This window comes from Melozone crissalis, unplaced genomic scaffold (genome assembly GCF_028551555.1).
Source record: "Melozone crissalis strain CALT ecotype California unplaced genomic scaffold, PUWL_Pcris_2 ptg000029l_1, whole genome shotgun sequence".
Classification (NCBI taxonomy): Eukaryota; Metazoa; Chordata; class Aves; order Passeriformes; family Passerellidae; genus Melozone; species Melozone crissalis.
The window spans coordinates 7,444,451-7,465,780 of NW_026535807.1; the positions used below are offsets into that span (position 1 = coordinate 7,444,451).

A 21,330-nucleotide genomic window follows, 5' to 3' on the forward strand; every position below is an offset into this window, starting at 1 on the left:
CTAAGGAAATACTCAGAGGACTGATATACAGTGAGAAAGTTTTCCTCCAGTGTATCTGCAGGTTATGCTACTGGTCACAGTTCTGTGACCTGAGATAGCTTTAATAGCTGAGAGAAATAGCTGAGAGCCCTTTGGTCCCAAACTGTTCAGGATGGCACATTTGCCAATGGACCACTGCTTTGTGTTGATCTGAAATTCCCCATTCACCAGGGAATTCTGAAAATTATTCTGAACATTATGCAAATTGTTCTGGGCACATTTTCCTCCAAAATAAGAAAGGCTTACATAATGAATGCTACACTGTTTTCCAGATTAGCAATACTGCCCACAGACTTAATAGAGTGCGACAGAGGAAACAAATTGCAAAAATTCACACCGACAAACATACCCAAACTTCCCCTGCAGAGCTGGAGACCATCACAAACCATATCACCTTGCAGCAACTAAAAGACACATTTTCGTGACCACGGCTTTCCTACAACACATAAATCAGGAACAGGGAGGGCAGACAGGAGTCACCATGTGACAGCCATTGGTCACATTGCCTAATGCAATGTGGAAAGCATTGAGGTGCAACCAGGAGGTATGCAGAAGAATCTGCATAAAAGAAATTTGTAATGCTAAGCTTACACTCTTCTATACTTGTATGCAAGACTGTCTGGCTGGAAAGCACTTCATGCACTCTGTTCCTCAGTCCTTTTGCATGAATGACACTGTATAAAGTGGTACTATATTCACTAGCTGAATAAACAACAGGTTTTGCTTTCACTCAAGTATCATGACTTCAACTCATTTTATTTATATGTCAGTAGTTCAGAGTGTGCAGTGAATCGGGTACATCATCACTGCTCACCTTTGTCAAAAAAGGGGCCAGAACCATCCATGTTGTTATATTTCTGGAACAGCTATATCTCATCCCTGTAACCTTTGGAGGATATGCTACATTTTGTGTTAGCAACACTGTGCCAACCTATTTATCTTAAGTTCATGAAAAAAAATGCACCTATTTTCAGTGTCCCCTGGTGTGCACACAACCCAGAAAGTGACAAGCTAACAGCTGGTACAACAACTGGCTGTCCAGCCAATAGCCTCCTAAAGCAAAAGCTGAGGGGGAGGAAGAAATCAGCAACTCCAGCCTCATCCCTACTATTAAATGGCATGCTGAATGTTGTCAGACCACGGGAAATGCATGTCCCCCACCTGAGGGTCTCTTATGTCACAAATTCAAATTCCCAGGCAGACATAAATACAGAGCATTAAGGTACTTGAACATAATAGCAGAGGACCCACAGAGAACCTGCTCAGGAAACAAGTCCCCAAGAACCAGACCACATAAACATGGACTAATAGTAGTGCTGGTCCCTTTCTCCTGTGGACTGGCTCACTCATGACAACTAAGCCAGGTGTGCTTGGTTCTCAAAGATCAAAGTCATGGTGAATCTTTCTGGTTATTCAAGGTGCTCTTTTGTTCTTGACAGCTCCAAATTAAGATCAGCCCATTAACTACAGACCTTAGTGTTTGCAATGCTCTAACAAAATTGTAGGTTTCAGTCATTTACTGTGGTGGTGAAAACCACCCCAAGATTTTTTATAATCTTACAAACAATCCAGTGAGGTGAGGAATATGCAGGCATGTGGCCAAAGCAGTTAAATCTCCTTGAATGTTATATCAGAGGTACCTTGGCTGCACTCACAATAAGAACGAGTCAGTTCTCTCACTTTTAGCATAATGTAACTCATTAACTTTCATCACTGTTCTGGGTAAATAATATGTACAGAGGATATAACTGAAGAAATTACTGACACATGTTGCTGTTACAACACTGATTGAAAACTACAGGCCAGAGCATCCGAGCGTAGCAGAGTTTCTTCATTCCCAAGAACTCCTTCTCACTTCTGATGTAAATTCTCTGTCCCAAGGCTGCCTGGTACATGAGGTTTGTGTACGTGTATATTATATATATATATATATAAATAAGCACGCTTAGAGAATAATGAGCCCTGAGAAATACACTCTCCCAGCACTCTCTTGGGAAGGTGAGGCTGCTGAACGCAGCTGTTTTCATGATTCACATCCTCTAAAATCTGCACTTTCTGTGCCTGGCCAGGTGAAAATGCCAGGTAAAAAAGGGAAGCCTGTAAATCTGCTTAGCTGTTTCCCTCTGGCAAACTGCCCCTCTCTTCTTTACCTCTACTGGTTAAGCACCAAGCACTTCGCAAGACTGAAGACTGGAAAGTACATGTGATTTCTCCTACCTATAAATAACACCAATCAGTAAAATAGAGGCAAATAAAAGCAGTAAATGATATTTATTTCTAGTCTTATTTTATCCAGAACACATTTCTCTCAGGATTTCTGATGTGTCACATTTCACATCAGGATTTCTGATGTGCTCCTCTAGCCAGGGCTGCCTGTGCCAGTGCGACAGGAACCTCCCTCCAGCTCATTATCTGGTGTCTGACAGAAGCAAGCACCAGCTGCTCTACAAAAAGGCACATGAAACACTTCAGCAAGACATTAGAAAATCACCTGCCTAAAAGGAAGAGATTATTTTCCTCCTGTCACCATTACCAACAGAGTGATACAAACGCTGAATTAAAAGGTTGGCAGTTTTTCAGAAGTCTTGTTACTGGAGAAATGAATCCCATAACCACATCTGGACACTTTATTTCCATTCAAACACCCAATGCCTCAGTGCTAATGGGGCTGAAATTTTTCCTTTGACCTTAGCCCTTTGGTTTTCCCTTTTTGTCTGGTATCTCCCCAGCCCTAAAGCCAGCTGGCAGAACCAGGGACATTGCCAGTTTGAGATTCATATTTTGTGGCTCTGAGACCCACATATTGTATTGTCATGGTACCTTGTAACAGTGAGTTCTACAGGTATCTGCAGCATAAGCAGAATTAGTTAATTTATTGACACTTACCAACAAGGAATGCCTGCACAACCTGCATTATTTCTTTGGTAGCTCACAGCTGTTCTTAATACCATTTGATAACAAAGTAGACAGAAAAAAAATTCTCCCATTTGTCAGGTGTAAAATTCTAAAGTATAATCTACCTTTGGAAGCTTCTGTACCAAGTGGATTTTCCAACATGTCTGTCATATCTTGGTTCCAAGCATCCTTCACAGCAGACTTGGATACCTTCCTGTTGTTCAGCCTTTGCTCTGGTCGGAAGTTATTCCTCAGGTACTCCACAGACTTGACATGGTCCTGCTGCTCAGTGGTGAAGATGGAGTAAAATGCCTCCAGCTGATGGCACCATCATGGCAGGAGAGAGAAGAGATGTTAATTAGAAAAACAATGTGGTGAAATCCGGGTGGCTGATAAGACAGCAAAATGGAAGGAAGTAAAATGTTGATGCCAAGACTGATAAAAGCACATGGGAAGTCAGACTGCCCACTGAAATTATTGCCAACCACCTTATCTCAGCACAGAGCTTATCCTGCCCAACATGGGAGAAGGCCTTCTAGAACCTGTGGACATCTGTCATTGGCAAAGAAACATTTGCCCTCAAGATCCCTTTTGTGTGTGACACAGCCTTGCCAAACCCTCCTCACCGCTGGCACGGCTTTGTTTCACAGTATTGCATCAGAAAGCGCTTCCAGGTCATCCCACACCGAGAGCTTTCTCCTGGATAAGGCAATACCTCCTTATCTCTGAATACCTTACCAAGTTCAGCTGCCAGGCTAAGCTCCACAGACAGCTCGTGCAGCACTTTTAGGCACAGCTAGCATACACTCCTCTGGGAATAAATTCTTCTGTTGGATTCAGATCTGAGCTATTTATAAGAAAACGTATTAACCAGTAAGAAAGGACTGTAATTGGAAAATTTTTCTGTTGCTTCATATCTTAGTGTTTCTTAGAAAAAAAAAATTCTAGCAAACTAAGGAGAAAATATTTTCAGCTAATGTTTTTCTCCCAGCTTTCAAGGTAGGTACAGCATTTACTGTTACCTTGTTATCATTCAGGACAAAAACTAGAATTAGTTATGTTACTGCTGGAAAGACTGAGCAAGACAGAGCAGAGAAGGAATCAATCCTGATATTGTTTGCATCACATCAGTTACACATATGGATAGTACGGATTTTGGGAGCACAAAATCTGGCCCAGGAATTCAAAAAGGGACTTGAGTAACATTCATAGCTTAATGACAGCTTAATCACTGAAACTCACAAACTTTTCATTAAGTTTGTCTGCTCTAAAAGCTCTGGAGAAGCATGTGAGCCCCAAATCTTAAAACTGAAATAATTATCATGGCGGCCTCAGTTGATAAAACTGATAAAAATAATCAAAGAAGCAACAGAACAGTTGAGCATCACCCACTGACTCATGAGGCACCCACTACCATTCTTTACTTTCCTCTCAAACCAGTAATCTGAGCCCCCTTCAGCAGAGGGACAGTAGGGGATGAGCAGGGAGGGGTGACCAGCTCCCATCACAGGCAGGCAGCCCAGGTGCCACTTTCAGAGCTCAGGTGCCACCACCAGAGCTCAGGTGCTGCTTACAGAGCTCAGGTGCCACTTCCAGGCATGCATGCTGGGATTTAATTGTCCTTTTTATTTCCTCCTGTATTTTATGTGAATGACTTATTCTGAGGTTCTCAATACAATTCTGTTTCTGATTCTTTCAAAGAAACAACTTGAAAAGTTTCAAAAACCATTTCCTAATTATTAGCAGGACCCCCTCAAGAGCATAGGAGGATGGATTAAAAAAGGGGTGAAAGCACTGACTTACACTTTTGTCTTTATAAAAACCCCACAACAGATGATCCTGCTACACCCTTCTATAAAAGCACAGATCAAAACTCTTGTGCTTATTTACATACCTTTTGCACTTGATGCACTGGAAGCAGTTTTGATGAAGCCAGCTAACAGGGCTTAAGGTGACTTTATAAAAGTGCAAGAACTTAGGTAGTAACTCCTGTTCTGAAGTCAAGTCTCTAGGCTTAGACATCTGTGACATTAATTGAATTTTTAAACTTTCAGAGAGAACTTTTAAAATATTTTCTTCTGCCATGCTACCTTGGGGAGGTATAATTGCATTTTAACAACTGCCAATTCAAACATGATTTTTAACCTTCCACTTTTTATGTGTTGAAGTATATATAAGCCATTTCAACATCACTTTCACTATAAAAATATTATCTACGACAAATGAGAAATTAATTTATCTATAGCTGCCAGGAAAAAAATAATATTCTAAGATCTGCAGTCAAGGAGCTACATTCATGCTCTTCAAGGAGTACAAGAGCTCCTGTTCAGAAGAAGAAATTAAAAGCTCTTGTAAGACTATTGTAGATACAGGGAAACCTGATCTAAAACTCTGAGTCATGCAATTACAAACCATTAAAGCCTGATGTGTAGTTTTCTAAGGGTCGGATATACAAATGGCAATTAAAAATACTGAAACTGTTGTGAGCACAATGAGCTACTCTGAGGTATGCATTACGAGAGATAATGCCATGCTTTGGGTCATTGAATGCACTTAGCTGTACAATGCAGCCACAGGGTGACACAGCTTGTCCTGGTTTGTTGTCTAATTATCAGGGAAGATGATGATGATGGAGGACTGCAAATAAAATAGAGAAGCCTCCACAAATGGACCACTTCACTACTGTCCTTTTTCCAGCAAGGTATTTTGCACAAAAGCACGAATTTAATTGGAACAGCAACAAAGCTTAAACAGTATCACTGTCATCCCCTGGGATTACAGGCTGCTTCATGGGGTTTGTGATAAAGAAGGTTAAACTATGGCAATGGATTATGTTACACTGTTTCTGTTAGAGGAACAAATAATAATCATAGCAGTGGCAGGGTGGCAGGCTCTTGAAACACACACATCTAGAGCTACTGGGGAGGGGGGAGTGCTATTATTTATTCCACATGTGTTGTAGTATCAATGAAAGTCTGTCTACACACAGAATTCCCAGCCCTTCAACCACATGCACATGCACAGAGCAGCACAATGCCAAATTTTAAAGGCCTGATTTGGAACAGTTACTTCTGTACAGCACAGGAAAGGAGCTATGCCAGGATAAAGTACCTTTACACTGACAGCTGAAATTGATATTTACCATTTTATTTGCATTTGTTAAAAAAGAAAAAAGAAGTCGTGACCCACCTGATGTGCACACAGGGTATAAAACTGAGCATGGGCCAGACATTGCAGCCACCAAATAATAAACAGTAAAGTTATTGATGTAATGAAAAGCTACAAGGGATTGCAAGTATCCTGCAGTCAAGGACAGAATTCAAAATGATCTCGACAATCAGAGAAATAGCCTGAAAAAAACAAGGGGTCTGATTCAAACAGGACCATGTGCAGAGTCCCAGGCTCCAGCCAGAACTGGGGCTGCCTGGGGGCACAGTGTGCTCAGCACTGCCACAGGGCTCCAGGGAAAGCCTCCAGCAAAAGGGTTCCTGCTGACCAGGAGCTGAACACGGGCAGCACCGTCACACTTCTGTGAAACAGCAAAATAACACCAGGATGGGGGGCTGAGACATGAATCCTGACGTGGCCCTCAGCCTCTGGAGGGCCTCAGCTGAAGCACTGCAACTGATTTTGAACAGAGACTGTCAAAAAAAGATGAAAGAATCTATGGGAGATTTTTGCATTGAGATCTAGAAAACAGGAAAAAAAGCCTGGAGCAGGGGTATGGCAAGTGCCTTCTGTACTTCTGAAACCTTTGAGCACAACATCTGTCAGTCAGGATCACCCACTGAAATGTTCATGTGCACATCACAGAATTAGTAATGCAAAAACATTTTTTTCAGTGGATTATAACAGAGGAATAAGAGGCAAGTCTAAATCCAGCAGGTTGGCTTTCTAAAGACCACACTCTGACAATGTCAAAATACACTGAACCGTCAAACATTTGACTTCATCTAGACATTGCCTTATCAGAACAATTCTTCAAACTCCAGACATTGTGTCTATTTACATTAAAAGCTGCTATGTGCTAATTTTAAAGATTTGTGCACCAGCTAGCTGAGCACATAATGGCAGCTTTACTGTGTTATAAAAACAGTTAAGCATGGAGAATTAATGGAAAGATGTCTTTTCTAATGTAATTAGTTCAAATTACTAAATCTGAGCAGAACTGAAATCACTCACTTTACTTTGAAAAGAAAGTTTCAATTAAAAAGAATAAAAGGGAACTCTATGTAACTATTTACACCCTAGCTTAATTTAATCTTAACAAAAACAATATGAAATAAATCACTGAAAGGAAGCTGGGTTTCATGTTGTACTGTCTTCTCAAGACTGATGGCTCCTGTTCAGAAACAATATTACTTTAGAGAATAAAAAAATCACCAACACTTCCTTTTTTGTCAACAGAAACATTTGTGTTCTCCAAATTAAACTGGCTGGTTCTGAAAACACTGTCTTAAGGAGGGCAAATGAAGGGGTGGGCTTCACTGACCAAACAAACACACCTGGTGGTAGGAAATGGGCACAGGCTTCCTAAACACGATCCACTCCACGATCTCGCTGCAGGGAGGAGTAGTCAGGGACCCTGTGTAGCGGTAGTAGCTCCCCAGAGACGTTGGCAGAAGTTCCCTCAGCACAAAGGGATCCAGAAAGGTCTCCTTCTCTGCAGGGAAGATTGACAAGCAGGATTACACTTTTTTTTAATGTGTCTTTAAAACAGACATCACATCTCTAGGCGGCTTAACAAGGTGTAATGGCAACAACATATTTTATCATATATGTAATGAAAAATGGAAACCCTCTGTAAGAGCTGACGTGTGGTTTATTAAAAGAGCAGCCAAAATGTTAGTCAGCCCCATCCCAAACACACACCCTCCTAATCTGAACATGTGCAGGTGTAAAGTGCACTTGCTACCCCACAGGTTTATGTCAGTACAGAAATAACGCTGTAGTCAGTGGTTCCTGCACTCAGTGTCTCTCCAGCCTGATGGCAGCAGGACAGAACCCAGTGGGACACAGTCAGGTCCTGTTTGCTGCTGCCTGACCAGAGCACACCAGGCACTGCATCTGTCCCATCTCTGCCAGCAGCAGAAAGGGATGCAGGAGCAGAGTCAAACCCTCAGTGGATTGCTGAGATGGAGGAGGCAGAGCCACGCTGCTCAGCCAAACTTCTCTGGGAGCTGCCAGGCAGCTGGGCTGAGGAGCAGGGACACAGGACACTGCTGAAGCTCAACATGGTGCTCAAAGCAACATCCAAGCAGTTGTTCAGGCCTGCCTGCAACCACGCAGGCTGGCACTGCCAGGGTGCTGCCAGACACAGCCAGCACTCCACCACAAATAGGTCTCACAGGCAGAACTGCTGCCCCTTCTCCCAAATCCAAGCAAGTCCTTCCCAGGGTCCAGCAGTCTGGGGACAAACATTTTTTTCTCTGAGAAGCTCCTTGGACAGCCTGAAATGCAGACCTAAGGACTGGAAGCATTCACCTGCAAGTAACAGTGACAAGCTGGTAATATTTAACACCAGTGAAGAAAAAGAAACAAACAAAAGGAGGGAACAGCTGCAGGCAAGGCCATTTCCCTGCCATCCCTGAGCATTTATCCTCTGCAATTCATGTTGACTCAGCGGCTGAAGCGCCCTCTAAGCCTCAGTGCAAAGTTCTCACTGCCTTGGGCAGGCTGACACGGGGGGCTCTCCTGGACATCTCTATCCCTTACTTTCAGCATCCTGCATGCCTCAAACAGGAGCCCACACTTGGGCTGAGGGAACTCTTTTTTCTGTCTCACCACCACCCCCTCCCGCCCCAACAGAAGGGAGAAGCAGGTGGGCTGGTGATTGACACACACGTCTTCCAAATGGGATGAAGTCTGCAGAATTCATTTCCACAGCATCCCACAGTCTTCTATAAGTCTTGATCAAATCAGGAGTTGCCTAAACCTCTTAGCAGCAGTCTGATAATTGGGGGACTTAACTCCACTGCTGCTGCACGATGCCAATGATACATACACTTCACATATCTTCTATTTTCTGCACAATATCAACAGGTCTGTGATGTTTTCATAGCTTTTAGCATTCCAAAACATGAGTAATTCTATTGAAGTCAAGGCACTACTGCAAACTCTTGGTGAACAATTCTTTTCCCTCTAATCCAAGTAGATTTTGACTATATCTGCATCTCCAAAAATGAAATAAACAAATAACAATCCACATTTTTTCCTCACCATAGCATACCTCTGTGAGAAAAAGTATGCTTAAATAATAAATACTAAAAGATATGTGATTGACCAAAGTTCAAAGAGATTCTAATCAAGAAGTCATAATCACAGCCAAAGGTCACATTTAATTTGATTGGCTCATTTTTATGCAGAAAAACCTGGTTAGAAAAACTAGAAACTCAGGCACAGGACTTGATTTCCAAATGCAGTACACAAACCTTGACACTGGATTTCTATTTCAGAGCTGTCTCTCTGCATCAGCACTCAGCATACAGTGGGCCAAGATGAATCCCAAAGAGTGTCTGAATACATCCCCCGCACTAACATCCAGTGACTACACATGAAAGAGCTGGGAGGCAGAGGCACATTTTAAAGTGTTTTCCCCTCAAATTTAAAAAAAAAATGTTGCAGTTAAAATTAACAATTTCACTATTTCTAACTTTTGTAATCTTTTAATTACAATGATGGGATCACTTAAGATGCTGGATAAAGGCTCTGCAAAACCACAAATATGATATCCCTTTATCAAAGGATGGCAGGAGAAGGAAGCTCATTTTACACTTTCAAGGATTTTTGTGCCATATGCTGACAATATTATATTTTAATAATTAATTGTTCATCAAAGGAAAAGATGAAGAACAGGGATGCTAAATTCAAAGTTATTCAAATTGCAAAAATGAATAATGCATAACTTTTATATTAAATACACACTGTATTAAGTAGTCTACATTTCATCCAACTCTGTCTTTCATTTTTAAACATTTCGAACTACAATATGAATAATCAAGTAAAGGAAGCTTATTTAGACAGAGAAATACCTTATTTGAATGCAAACTGGAAGTATCCGACTATGATTAATTTTTGGTTATCAATTAGGGAGGGTTTTTTCCTAAGCACTTGGGAAGTCATAGTCAGCTGTGAAAAAGAATACTTCTCAAGGAAAAAGTAGCTTTGCTAATATACAGTTTAAGTAGGGCAGGGTGTACTCGATCTAATTTTTCATTAGAAAAAGCTACAAGCAACGCTCTAAGTTTTCATTAATGAATGCCAAAGATTAAAATTAAAAAATACATATAATTGGATTAAAATGACTACCAAAATAGATGATAATCAATTGATTATGCTTTAAAAATGTAACACTTTTGAAAACATATCATTCTGTTGTATCGCTTGCCATCTAGATGCATGGTGCAGTGTTTTAGAAATCGGAGTCACAAAGGTCTTCACATGAAACTTAAAGAAAAAGGGACTTTGAAACTCCAGTGCCTGCCTGCCATATCCTTCAAGAGCATATTGAAACAGTAAATGCCATGAAATTAAAGTTCCTAAGACCTTGAGACAGTTTCGAATATGGCATTTTGAAGTCATATCATTTCAAAGACTTCAACGTTAAGTCAGTTATTGTTGTTGGTAAAACTGTAAGGAGAATAATTTACAGGCTAAGCAAGAGCATTCACTGATTATCACAGAAATATTTTTAATATATACATATATATACACATGCCTCTGTGTGTATGTATACATAGTTCCTACTAAATGAAAAAGAGCAAGGTTGGAAATAATAAAAAACCTTTCTTCACTGTCTTTTATAACCAGCTCCTGTTTCCCATTTACAGTGCCTGGGATGGGCATGAACTGTGTCCAGGAGGCTGGGAACAGACTGAGTGGAGTGAGGAGCTTCTAGGAGGAAAGAAGTGGAAAAGGCTGGAAACTGCATGATTGATGAGACAACATTTGCTGACAGGTAACAGGAAATAACTGGCAGACAAAAGCAATAAAAGACAGCAAAGCAAATGTGTTCACCTGCAAACACCTGTGAATCACTGATTTCAATGCTGCAAAACTGACCCATGAGCCACCTACTCCCTCTCATATGTAAGCCAGAGCCCTGCAATGCTCTCTTCTGCTCCTTGTCCTCCTCCCATCTGAGCACCCAAATAGAAATATAAACAATCAGAAAAGCAGAGATCCTGACCCTGAAGACAGGCCCTCGAAATACTGAGCATTCCCTTGGGAAAGAACAGTAACCTGCTGCTGCCACCAGTGCTCCCAGGTGATGCAGCAAAGAACAGTACCCAAAACATCTCCCCACTAATGCAGTTTTATTTACAGATAAAAAACAGCAATGCTTTGTTTACAGCACCAATGCTTGGAAAAACATGTTCACTCTAACACCTCAAAGATAAAAATAGCAAGCACCACAGATTCATTGCTGACCATTAAGACAATGAATATGGCATTTAAAATACTAAGTGTTCCACAGTATGAAAGGACAATATTGTATTTCAACTCTTACATTCACAAAAAAACAATTAACTGAGCCAGCCGGTAACATATTTGACCTTCTGATACACCATTCACATCTGCCTCTTGGCCTCTGTCTCACAACAGCAACACGAAAAGTCACACCCAGCATATTCTTTGTTTGGGCTGAGAAATCTCCCTAGCATTTTGCATGGGACAAAGTCAATTTCTGCACAACCTGACCCAAAGGCAGAGCAACTGCAGACATGCTTTAAAAGCCTGACCTATTTACACTGTTTGTCAAGGCATCACCACTAGGTCTGAACTAATACTAAATTGTGCACAATAGTTTACAGAGCAGATTTAAAAATCAGATCTTAAACCAGATACCAGCAGTGGATCTCCACCAACTACTGCAGTTTTCAGAAGCCGACGCCAAAAAATATTATTTTGAAAGAGCCATCAATTGAACATTTTGCCTTCAAGGACTGACTTGCTAAAAATACAGTCTGTAAATCAGTGGAAAAAGATAGACCTGAATTTTAACCAAATCACTAGAGTAAGAGGCTTCTTGAGATATGCAGGTAAACAGCACACAACTATCTGTGATCAAAACTCTTTTAAATCTAACAGGAACTTGGATTGGACATCACAAGAAAATAGCTATATGCCAAGTCCATTTATATCTCATGGAATGCTTTGGGACTTTCATCATGATTTTCTGTTAGAAAACAGGAACTTGGCTGCATTGAAAACAATATCTTAAAATGAGCTTATTTCCAAAATTAACGTATGTGCAGTGCCTGATAGGTACCCAGCTACACTTTGAATAACTGAAATCTGCAATACCAATATGAAGAGCTTTGAAAGTCTCCCAAATTTATTAAACAATGTTATTGCCAATTTCATTTTCACAATGAGCCAAGACATTCTAAAGCTTCTGCATTCAAATTTTTTAAAAGCAAACATAGACAAATAATCAAAAGGACACCATGTTGCACACCCACTGAGCCAGAACTTCCCAGATAAAGCAGGCAGCAAAGCACAGCCAAGGACCAGACTCATGGGGGTGATTTTAAAGATGAGATTACAAATGTTATATATTACTTTAACTGAAAGGATCATCAGATGAATGCTTGCTGTGTAAATCCTGCAGGAAGAGCAGTATCTGACAGTTCTCTGTACTCAGGGTAATTCTTGTCATTTATTGTGCAATTATTTTTCTCACTTTTATTTAAATTTTTTTTTAAAAGAGCCTCTGCTGAGCAATGTAAGGAGCTGTAAGGACACAGCAAGCACAGCATGGCAGGGAGGAGAGGAGTGAGATAATAACACAGTCCTGCAGACTAATTTAATCTGAGACAACCAGTGAGAGGAACAAAAAGCCAGGAGGAAGGAATAAAAAAGGCAAGGCTCTTATTCACAAAAAACCATTTCCATGCCACGTGTTGGTCTCAGGCTTAATTTTTCTCACTCCCTTTCTTAAAACAGCTTAGGAGGAAAAGGCTTAGCTGCAGAGAAGAGGTCTTAACTCTTTAAAGAAGGAAAATGTTATTCTGAACCTTTCATGCTTAAGCAGCGCTGATGCAGAGCAGCTGCTGGCATCCCAGACTGGGATGAGACTTCTCCAGGTTTCACAAAACCTGACCTGAGGCAGAGGTACATGAGGCTGGACAGGCAAGGAAACTAAGAAATACAGAATAAGCACCAGCCATATGAGAAAAAAAGAAACTATGACAAAGTTTAGAGAAGAGGAGGATGCCTGGCAAAAGCTGGACCCTAGCAGAGGCTGAAGTGAAGCAGAAGTGCCCAGAGAAGGATTGTTCACATCTGGTCCTGCAGAGCCAGAGCAAAACCACATGTTCTCAGAATTCTCCACCCCTCATTTCTCAGTGAATAGCCCCAAAACCCACCAGCGTAGCACTCAAATCCTACTCCCTGCAGATGATTTGTTCATATTCAGCATCAGCTTTAATTCCTAACTTTTACAAGTGCAATCTATTTTGTTAGTTTGAGTTAGTTTTTCTGTGCAATTATTAATTCTCTGTCAGCTTACTGATCTTTACTCAGCCATGACCAGCATTGCTTTCTGCAGAGCAGACAGGTGAAGGACCAGAGATTTCCAACACTTCCACCATTTATTCCTTTAAAGGATACAGACCCCTGCAGCTATGCACAGAGCTGCCCTATATAAAGGTGTGAACTTATCACCTCTGCTCTCATCTTCATTTCCCACCTCCCTCCTCCTCCCCTTTGCTCCACAGCAATCGTGTCCTGGCCCCTTTCACAGGGCTACTCTGACTGTGAACACAAGAACAGATCAGAAAACAAAAGAATATATCCAGCTCATCCCTGAGGAAAAAGAAATGCTCCTCTACGTTTCCTTCTCAGTTTAACGTACACTGTTGCTCTCCCTTTGATGGTCTTTCCTTGTTCCAAATTGAGCTGCTGCTTCCTTCAAAGTTTTCCTTTCAAAGATGAGGTCCCACGGTATCACATCTCACCTTCACCCCTCTCCCCCACCCTTCTCTACAACCCCATGATATTTGGTGTAGAAGGCAAACAGCTTGTCAGGCAGTGTTATGGTTGAAGTTCAAAACAAAAGGAAAAATGTGTCATAGTGCTAATGGTGTTTTCTTGCTATTATGCATTCTGGTGTGATAGATCCACAGGGTAACTAACACTGTCTAGATTGCTTCTTTTTGAGTGCTGATTTATTTTAACACGTTATTCACTGATTTTTCACCTAGGACAACTGGAGAGATGTGCAACATATTTATTCTCTATCCTTTTTAATTATTAAAGCAGTTGTTTCCACTGTATTTTGGTTAAGTTCTCCCCAGCAAGACCAGAAATTTTAGCAATCCCTTGCCTGACCACTTCTGGCCCCTCTCAAGGGAGATCCAAGGCTTTACTCTGCTCCATGCTGGGTTCCAGTTACAGCTTTTTAAGATTTTTTCCAATCTCCTTTTTAAATAAACCAAGGTTCCTCTCCTCCCCTCACCCCACCTCATGTTCACAAACAAGCAACAGATGCCATTGATTCACTTTGTACCTAAGCTTTTGATCTGGAAGCACTTTGATATTCAGAGCTCACTTTTGACAAGGAAGGTAATAAGAGCCCCATTTTTGTGACATTGAACCTTTTCTGCTGTGGTAATTTATTTGTGCTCTAATAATAATTTTCTGCTGATCAGTGTAGATTCTTGACGACAGCCACAGAGAACAGGACAGAGTGACAAAAACATGGTTTCCATCACCCTGAAATCTTTTCCAGGGGGCTGGGGTCGTGTGGGCTGCTGTCCCCTCTGACAACACTTGGCCTGCACAGTAAAACAGGACTGTGGTCCTGTGCAGAGCAGCATGCCAGGCTGGGAAAAGGTGAATGTCACACCAGCACAGGGTGCCACTCCAGGACTGATATCAGGGAAGAAGGTTCATTTTAATGCCTTCCAGGCACTGGTAAAAACAAGGAAAAGGCTTCTCCGAGAGGCTTACACACAAAACAGTACCAAAAAGGGCAAATCAAAGACAGCAAAGGTGGGAAAAGCAATGTTTCTGTGCAATAGCTCCATCCTGCCAGGTGCTCCTCTGAGACCTCGCTGGAATGTGTGGCAGGCAAAAGCTTTCATAGCCATTTTAATGCAAATCAACTGTATAACACATAACCTGGTATTTCAGTCCCTATTCCCACAAGGGCACTATCATTCCCTCTGAGGCCTCAGCAACCTCCTCAGCCCTTGCACAAGAGCAGCTCCTTCCTGCCCTGCAATCCTCAGCATCACAAAGGACGAGGAGTAGAGAGGAGCTCAGGACAGGGCACCCAGCTGAGCATCTGGGCAGCAAAATGGGCAGAGGAGTCAGATGTGCAGCACCAAGACTGCCCCATGTGTGCTGCAATCACAGCAATGGCTTTTCTACCTGTGATCCAAGTTCAACATGAACAACCTGCACCATCCATCCTGCCAGCACCAGCACTGCTGAAGACCCTTCCCACCAGCTTTCATGATGAGAAGAGCATTTGCAGAGGAGCTAAGAAAGACCCCCAGCATTCAGAGCTGAAAGAGCAATTCAGCCCCAGAAAATCCAAAGCCCACCTGCTCGTACCCCATCCCCTCCCCAGGGAGGGCTGCCCACTCCCAGCTGTCACTCCTGGCTGGGCTCCGTGGCTCCCCACGAGCCCTGGGGCAGTGAGAAGAGCAGGCACCTGGCTGGCAGGAGGTGTGACAAAACCTTGGCAGAGCACAAACCCAAAAGCAATTTCAAAATCAGCAACAAGCATTTGACAGCTCCTGTAAGAGCCTTCTCAGTGATCCTGGGCTGCTCTTGGAGGGCAGATGCAGGAGCTGGGGAGAGGTGTGGGAACAACCTGTTCAGCAGCAAGAACATGGGGCAGACCCCAAAGCACCATCATAGATCCAGACATCATCTGGCAGTTTGGTACACCATGATTTCCCCTCCAGCTAAGAAACTTTATATGGTTGCTCATGCAAAATTAAGTTTAATGTCACCATTAAGATTCTACAAAATTATGCCTGGAGATGAGGAAACAAAATCAACTAAGTAGCAACTAAGCCTGTATTGATTTTTATGTGTATGTTTCTCTCTCATTGTTACTAAGCTGGTGACACTGTGAAGGGCACAATTATTTATGTTCCATCAAATTAGTAAGTAATTCAAATCCCTGATGAAATATCAAGCAAAAATTGCTTTCACTTCTACAGAAAGTACTTATGACTTTGGAAATGTCTGCATACCCCTGGAAGGGCAATGTAAGAATACAAAAACTTGCAAAAGAAAGAAAAAGGATACAAAAAAAATTTAAAAAACCCCATCTCATCATCTATGAGTATCATCTGTGTATCCACCTGAGTGTTACCAGATCTGTCACTGCTGTGGGGACAGTGTGGGAGCTCTGTACAGAGTGGAGTCCCCAAACAGGGCCAGGCCTTCTAGCAAATGACAAAATGAGGATGATGAGGGTTTGTGTGGGTGTGCCAGTCCCATGCTGAGAACTGAATGAGTGTGCAGCACAGCCCAGGAAACATGCTCTGCCAGATGGAAGGAGAGGGACAAGAAAACCTCAACGTTTGTAAATATTCTTAATTTTACATTATATATATATGCCTCTGTATTGTGACAACCAGCTAAAACCAACATGGTGATGGAAATGTTATAAAATGCAAAGAAACTTAAGGTTTCAATTTTGCCTTCTTTTGTTGGATTCCTGCTTGATCCAACCACTCTATTCAAAAGTCACAAGAGTTTTTCACTGTGTTTCAGCCAAAAAGTCCTTGTTGCCTTAGGGTCTCAGTTGAATGCAAGGCAAATGGAAAGCAGGAAGACGCTTTTCAGATAAATTCATAAAACTGTGCTCATGTAAGATGTAAGCAAACCACATCAAGAAAAGAAATGTAAGAATCTGGAATAAAACCCTCACATCTTTACTATTATTCTATATAATAACATTAAAAGAGAGATAATATGAGAATTCTTCACTGAAGTGTTCTATCAATATTTAAGTTAAAGAGAATGATCTCTTTCAACAACTGCTTTGCAGGAGGAAATTCCTTTACTGTAACCACCAAAAGAACCTTAGAAAAGGCCTTTAATCAGAGCCTTTGAAACAGGAAGGAAAGCATGATTTTCCTCTTTTTCTTCCTTAGTGTTTTGAAAAGGAAACAAGCTATTGAAATATATCAAGTGATTTCCTTTACTTGAAACACTAGCAGACTTCTGTGCATTGTGTGCAAAACAAAAATAAACCCCTTTTATCCACCCAGATTTTGCTGTGGGTAAGACAGCACAGAGATGGACTGATCATTGTGTGGCCAGGGAATCACAGCCTGGGGACGAGTCACATCCTACCCAAACAATTAATTTTGGGCATGGAAGAATCCTCTAAGGAGACCCTGGTGTGATTATCCATGAGTGGCTGCTCTGTCTGTGAGGAGCAAGACAGGGAGCAGAAAAACCTGATGAGGTGGCCAAAAACACTGTGTGCTTGCAGGGGGTTGGAGTCTTGCAATAGAAAGCAGGTAAAGAACAAAACTAAAAAGAGATCCCAGTCCAGTTTAAATGGCAGCTTGGCTGCAGTGTCAAATTACACAGACATTGAAAAAAGCCTTGCAGCCTAACGCATCCCAGCTTTGCTTTTGCTGGCCTGTTTTGTTATCCAGCAGGAGCGAAGTAATAACTTCTATTTTTGTGGAAAACCACACCAGTTTTTCAGCTCAGTGTGTTGTTTTATTTCACAGCAGAACACTGCAATTTATAAGCAGAAAAACCTAAGGAAAATTCTCTAAATGAAGGACTTTATGGCGTGTTATCTTTTAACCTGTTTTTCACTGTGTTTGGATTTATTTGCCTTCCCAGTTGCAAAGTTAAACGATTCTGAAAGGAGAACAATTAATCCAAGATCCTATTTGTTTTAATCTAACACTGTCAACTAGTTTTAGGTTTGCAGTCAAGAGAAAAAAAATGTCTGTTAAGCTCTACAGCACTACCTAATGTCTAAAGACAATCCTCAGAAAAGGTACAAAGATGTTTTATCACAGCACTATAGATGGAACAGAGATTTATTATTGTACTGAGCACCATTCCAGCAGATGCCTTTTGAATTACAATGAGATTATTAAAACTTTACAAATCATTATTTTAAAACCTGACAAGAGTACTTTGGGAACCAGAGCATCTTGATGTCATTGCTGATGATGCATTACCTGTGGTAAGGCTTCAGGAAAATTCCCAAGTAAAAAATTGGTTATAAAAGTATAAAATATATTAATATTTATTTTAGTACCTGCTATAAGTTCAAGGATAATAGGTATATGCATCAGAACAGCTGAATGGTCGTATTTATGCCAGCATTAGAAAGATGTTCATCTGCTGCAAAGTTTAATTAATTTTCATAGATAGTTAATTTTCTGTTTCATTATCAGTTCCCTAAATTTGAAAGACAAATAATTTATTTACAAATAGAAACTTCAGAGAGGTGTATTTTTAGAGCAAACAGAAGATAAATAACAGAGTGAAGCATCCAGGCTGCCTTCGAAGTTCTAATATGAATGATAGATTGCAGCAGGTTGTGATTGATAACTTATGCATTCTGGAGCACTGACTGAAAAGAAACAAATTGTTTACTGTTCACCCCAAACCATTCTCAGGTAACAAATGACTCTGATCTTTACCTATCAAATAATGCTTGTGATGCCCTTAAACATCAGTGAATGAGGAATGTGTGGGCTCACTGTGTCCTTCCAGGGGTGACCTGATCCCTTAAGGACAATATTCTGCCCCTCTCCCCTTCCCAACAAGTAGAAAGTTTAAGCAGCTACTTACCATGATGTACAACGCCCTTCAACCCATGGATAATGGGATCCAGTGCTGAATTGTCCCTCTGACTGACCTACATGTAAAGGATACAGGATTGGTTACATCTACTCTGGCATTAGGCAGAACAGTTTCAGTTTAATCTTCTAACAAGAGAAAAGAAACAAAAAGATGTTACCTAACAAGCTGCTGAGTTCTCACATTTACGATGGATCTTCACCAAATGCCTAAGGTACATGGTGTCACAAAATAGTGAGGAAGGTTAAATAAAAACAAAAAGCGTCCTCTGCATTCTTTAAAGCATTAACCAATTATCAGCTTTGCAACGCCTAAAAACACAGAGCTGATTTTTCTCCATCTACATCCGCTTGCTTTCATAGAGGAGAACTGCTGTGATAAACAGAAGTCATCTCAGACTAGTTCATTTCTTACCAACAAGGCCATAAATCTGGTGCTGCCACTGCAGTCAGGGAAGCTGGATCCCTTTCAGCCCTAATGGAGTTTGGCCTTGGCATCTCATTGCTATTCATATTTTTAAATTTATTTAATTTAGTGTCACTTGGACAAAGGAAAGGCAAAAGAGCTCTGTGAGAGGATCTAGAAAAAAACAATCAGTTTTAGACAATGTAATTGCCTGCACTGCTAGACCAAAACCTGGAACATTCCTTCTATCAATCAGAAATTGAGTATGTCCTCCACAACAGTGAGATCTACCACCAGAGAGAGGAGGGAAAGGCAGCAGGAAGGATTAACCCTGTTGAGCTCCACAACTTCCAAATTAAACCCATAATTTCAGTCACTTACTTGCAAACAGACAAGGAATTCATAACCAATAATGCAATTTTTTTTAACCTTTTGCCACTTCAGAGGTATTGTAGGAATAACTCACAATTTCTGTGAACATCTTCCACTATTTAAGATACTTGCCAATTTACTTTTGGGAGATAAATACTGCCATGTATCTTACTCATGGGGCACATTGTTCCTTCTTTCTCTACCAGCTTCAGAACCCAAGCAGTGTTGGTAATTTCTGGATGGACAGCTCCTAATGGGCAACACATCAGATACAAAAGTGCTGCCCTGTATTTTACTGCCTGCTGATGAGCTCAATGCCATGAGGAAAAACAGAGTTTAATCACATTATGGCCGTGTATTAATGTATTTGGAAAGGAGTGGAGACAAAAGAAGAAAACCCTGAAAAAGGACCCTGTGTCCAGCAGGGAACACACTGATCTATGAAGGGCAGAACCAGCCTGGAGCTGCTCTTAGGAGGAGGACATCATTGACCACAGCACATCCAAAAACTCTGCTGTAAAAATGTCACAAATTTTAATAGCCTGATGAGAAAATTGGAATTCACTGCCCAAGTTTCACAAGCACAAGTGCCTCTCATCTTGTCCTTCCTCCCCATAACTAATTAGAATTCTTAGAAACCTCATTATCTTCTCAGCCAACTGCATTGAGATAAACCAAAACAAACCACTTTTCTTTTTCTGTTCATTTGCCCTATGAACTACTCTGCTGTGTTCAGGACACATTCTCATGCACTTCTCTAGAGACAAAATGGTTTGGTGTTGTAAATGGAAATTGAAAATCCTCTCTCATCACAGTACTCCAGAACTTGCAATGATCATCTAGGGCAAGAAATGCAATAAAATTATCAAAGCAGCAAAAGCAGCTTTGAAATATATACAGCTCAGATGTTACTGGACATAACACCATTACCCTGAAGGCTGCAAGCTCTTTGAAGCATGAACTTTAATAGGCCCAAAGGGGTGCTCTGTACACTTTGGATCCAGTATAAATAATAATCACAGGACAGTGGACCAAATTACCCACTTTGTAGGTTCTTTCTGACATCTGACAAATCAAAAAGAAACACTAAAAATACAGAGCCTGTTGTGTGACACACTCCTGCATCTTTTCCATTTATCCAGGTTTCTCTAACCATGGGTACCACTGAAAAAAAATTCATTAAAATGCAGCTAGCATTTAAGGACAAGAAGATAAGAAAATATTGCTTTGGACTTAAACAATGTTTTATTTATTGCTGCCTAACTATAAGTGGTAAAGAGTTTTATTCTGTTTACTTTGGTTTTATTTCTGGTGACAGCTGCAATCAGTTTGAAAAAAGCAAATAGACAGAAAAGATCATAAAGGTTAGAACTCTTCCTTTTGGGATTTTGTGTCAAAGTAGATCAATCTTTAACCTCAGCCCTGGCAGCGCCCCTTTAATCTGAGGTGGTGTGGCTGTATAGATCCAGCCATGCAGCCCTTTGATAGCATATTCTGCAATGTGCTGTGTTCCTCAGCAGCACAAAACAGGCACAGGATTTCTATGGAGGCTGGAAGGCAAATGCTCCATGCATCTGTAATCTTGTTTCTCCAGGGATATGGGGAGCAGGATCTCATGTTTCTTTAAAAATCATATTCAAACAAGTGCCACTTGCAGAGATGTCAGTTCAGACCTGCATGGGACATAGCTTTATTTTCCTTCCAGATGCTTTCCTTCCTCTTACCTTACGTTCACACACAGTTCTCTCACACCTCAGTACAAGATCCTGTTTCAGGATCTTGGCAAGACCATTAGAAAAGTGACCAAAAGGT

At 41.1% G+C, this 21,330-nt stretch overlaps 1 protein-coding gene across 1 annotated transcript in view; it reads right to left on the reverse strand.

Moving 5' to 3' along the window:
• The window catches only part of PTPRG (protein tyrosine phosphatase receptor type G), a 388,012-nt gene that overhangs the window by 88,039 nt on the left and 278,643 nt on the right, over positions 1-21,330 (reverse strand). The window contains exons 6-8 of the mRNA XM_054280849.1: positions 18,733-18,799; positions 7,440-7,597; positions 3,060-3,252 (exon numbers count right to left, since the gene is read on the reverse strand). Coding sequence (XP_054136824.1) covers positions 3,060-3,252; positions 7,440-7,597; positions 18,733-18,799 — 418 coding nt within the window. The remainder of the gene's footprint in view (positions 1-3,059; positions 3,253-7,439; positions 7,598-18,732; positions 18,800-21,330) is intronic.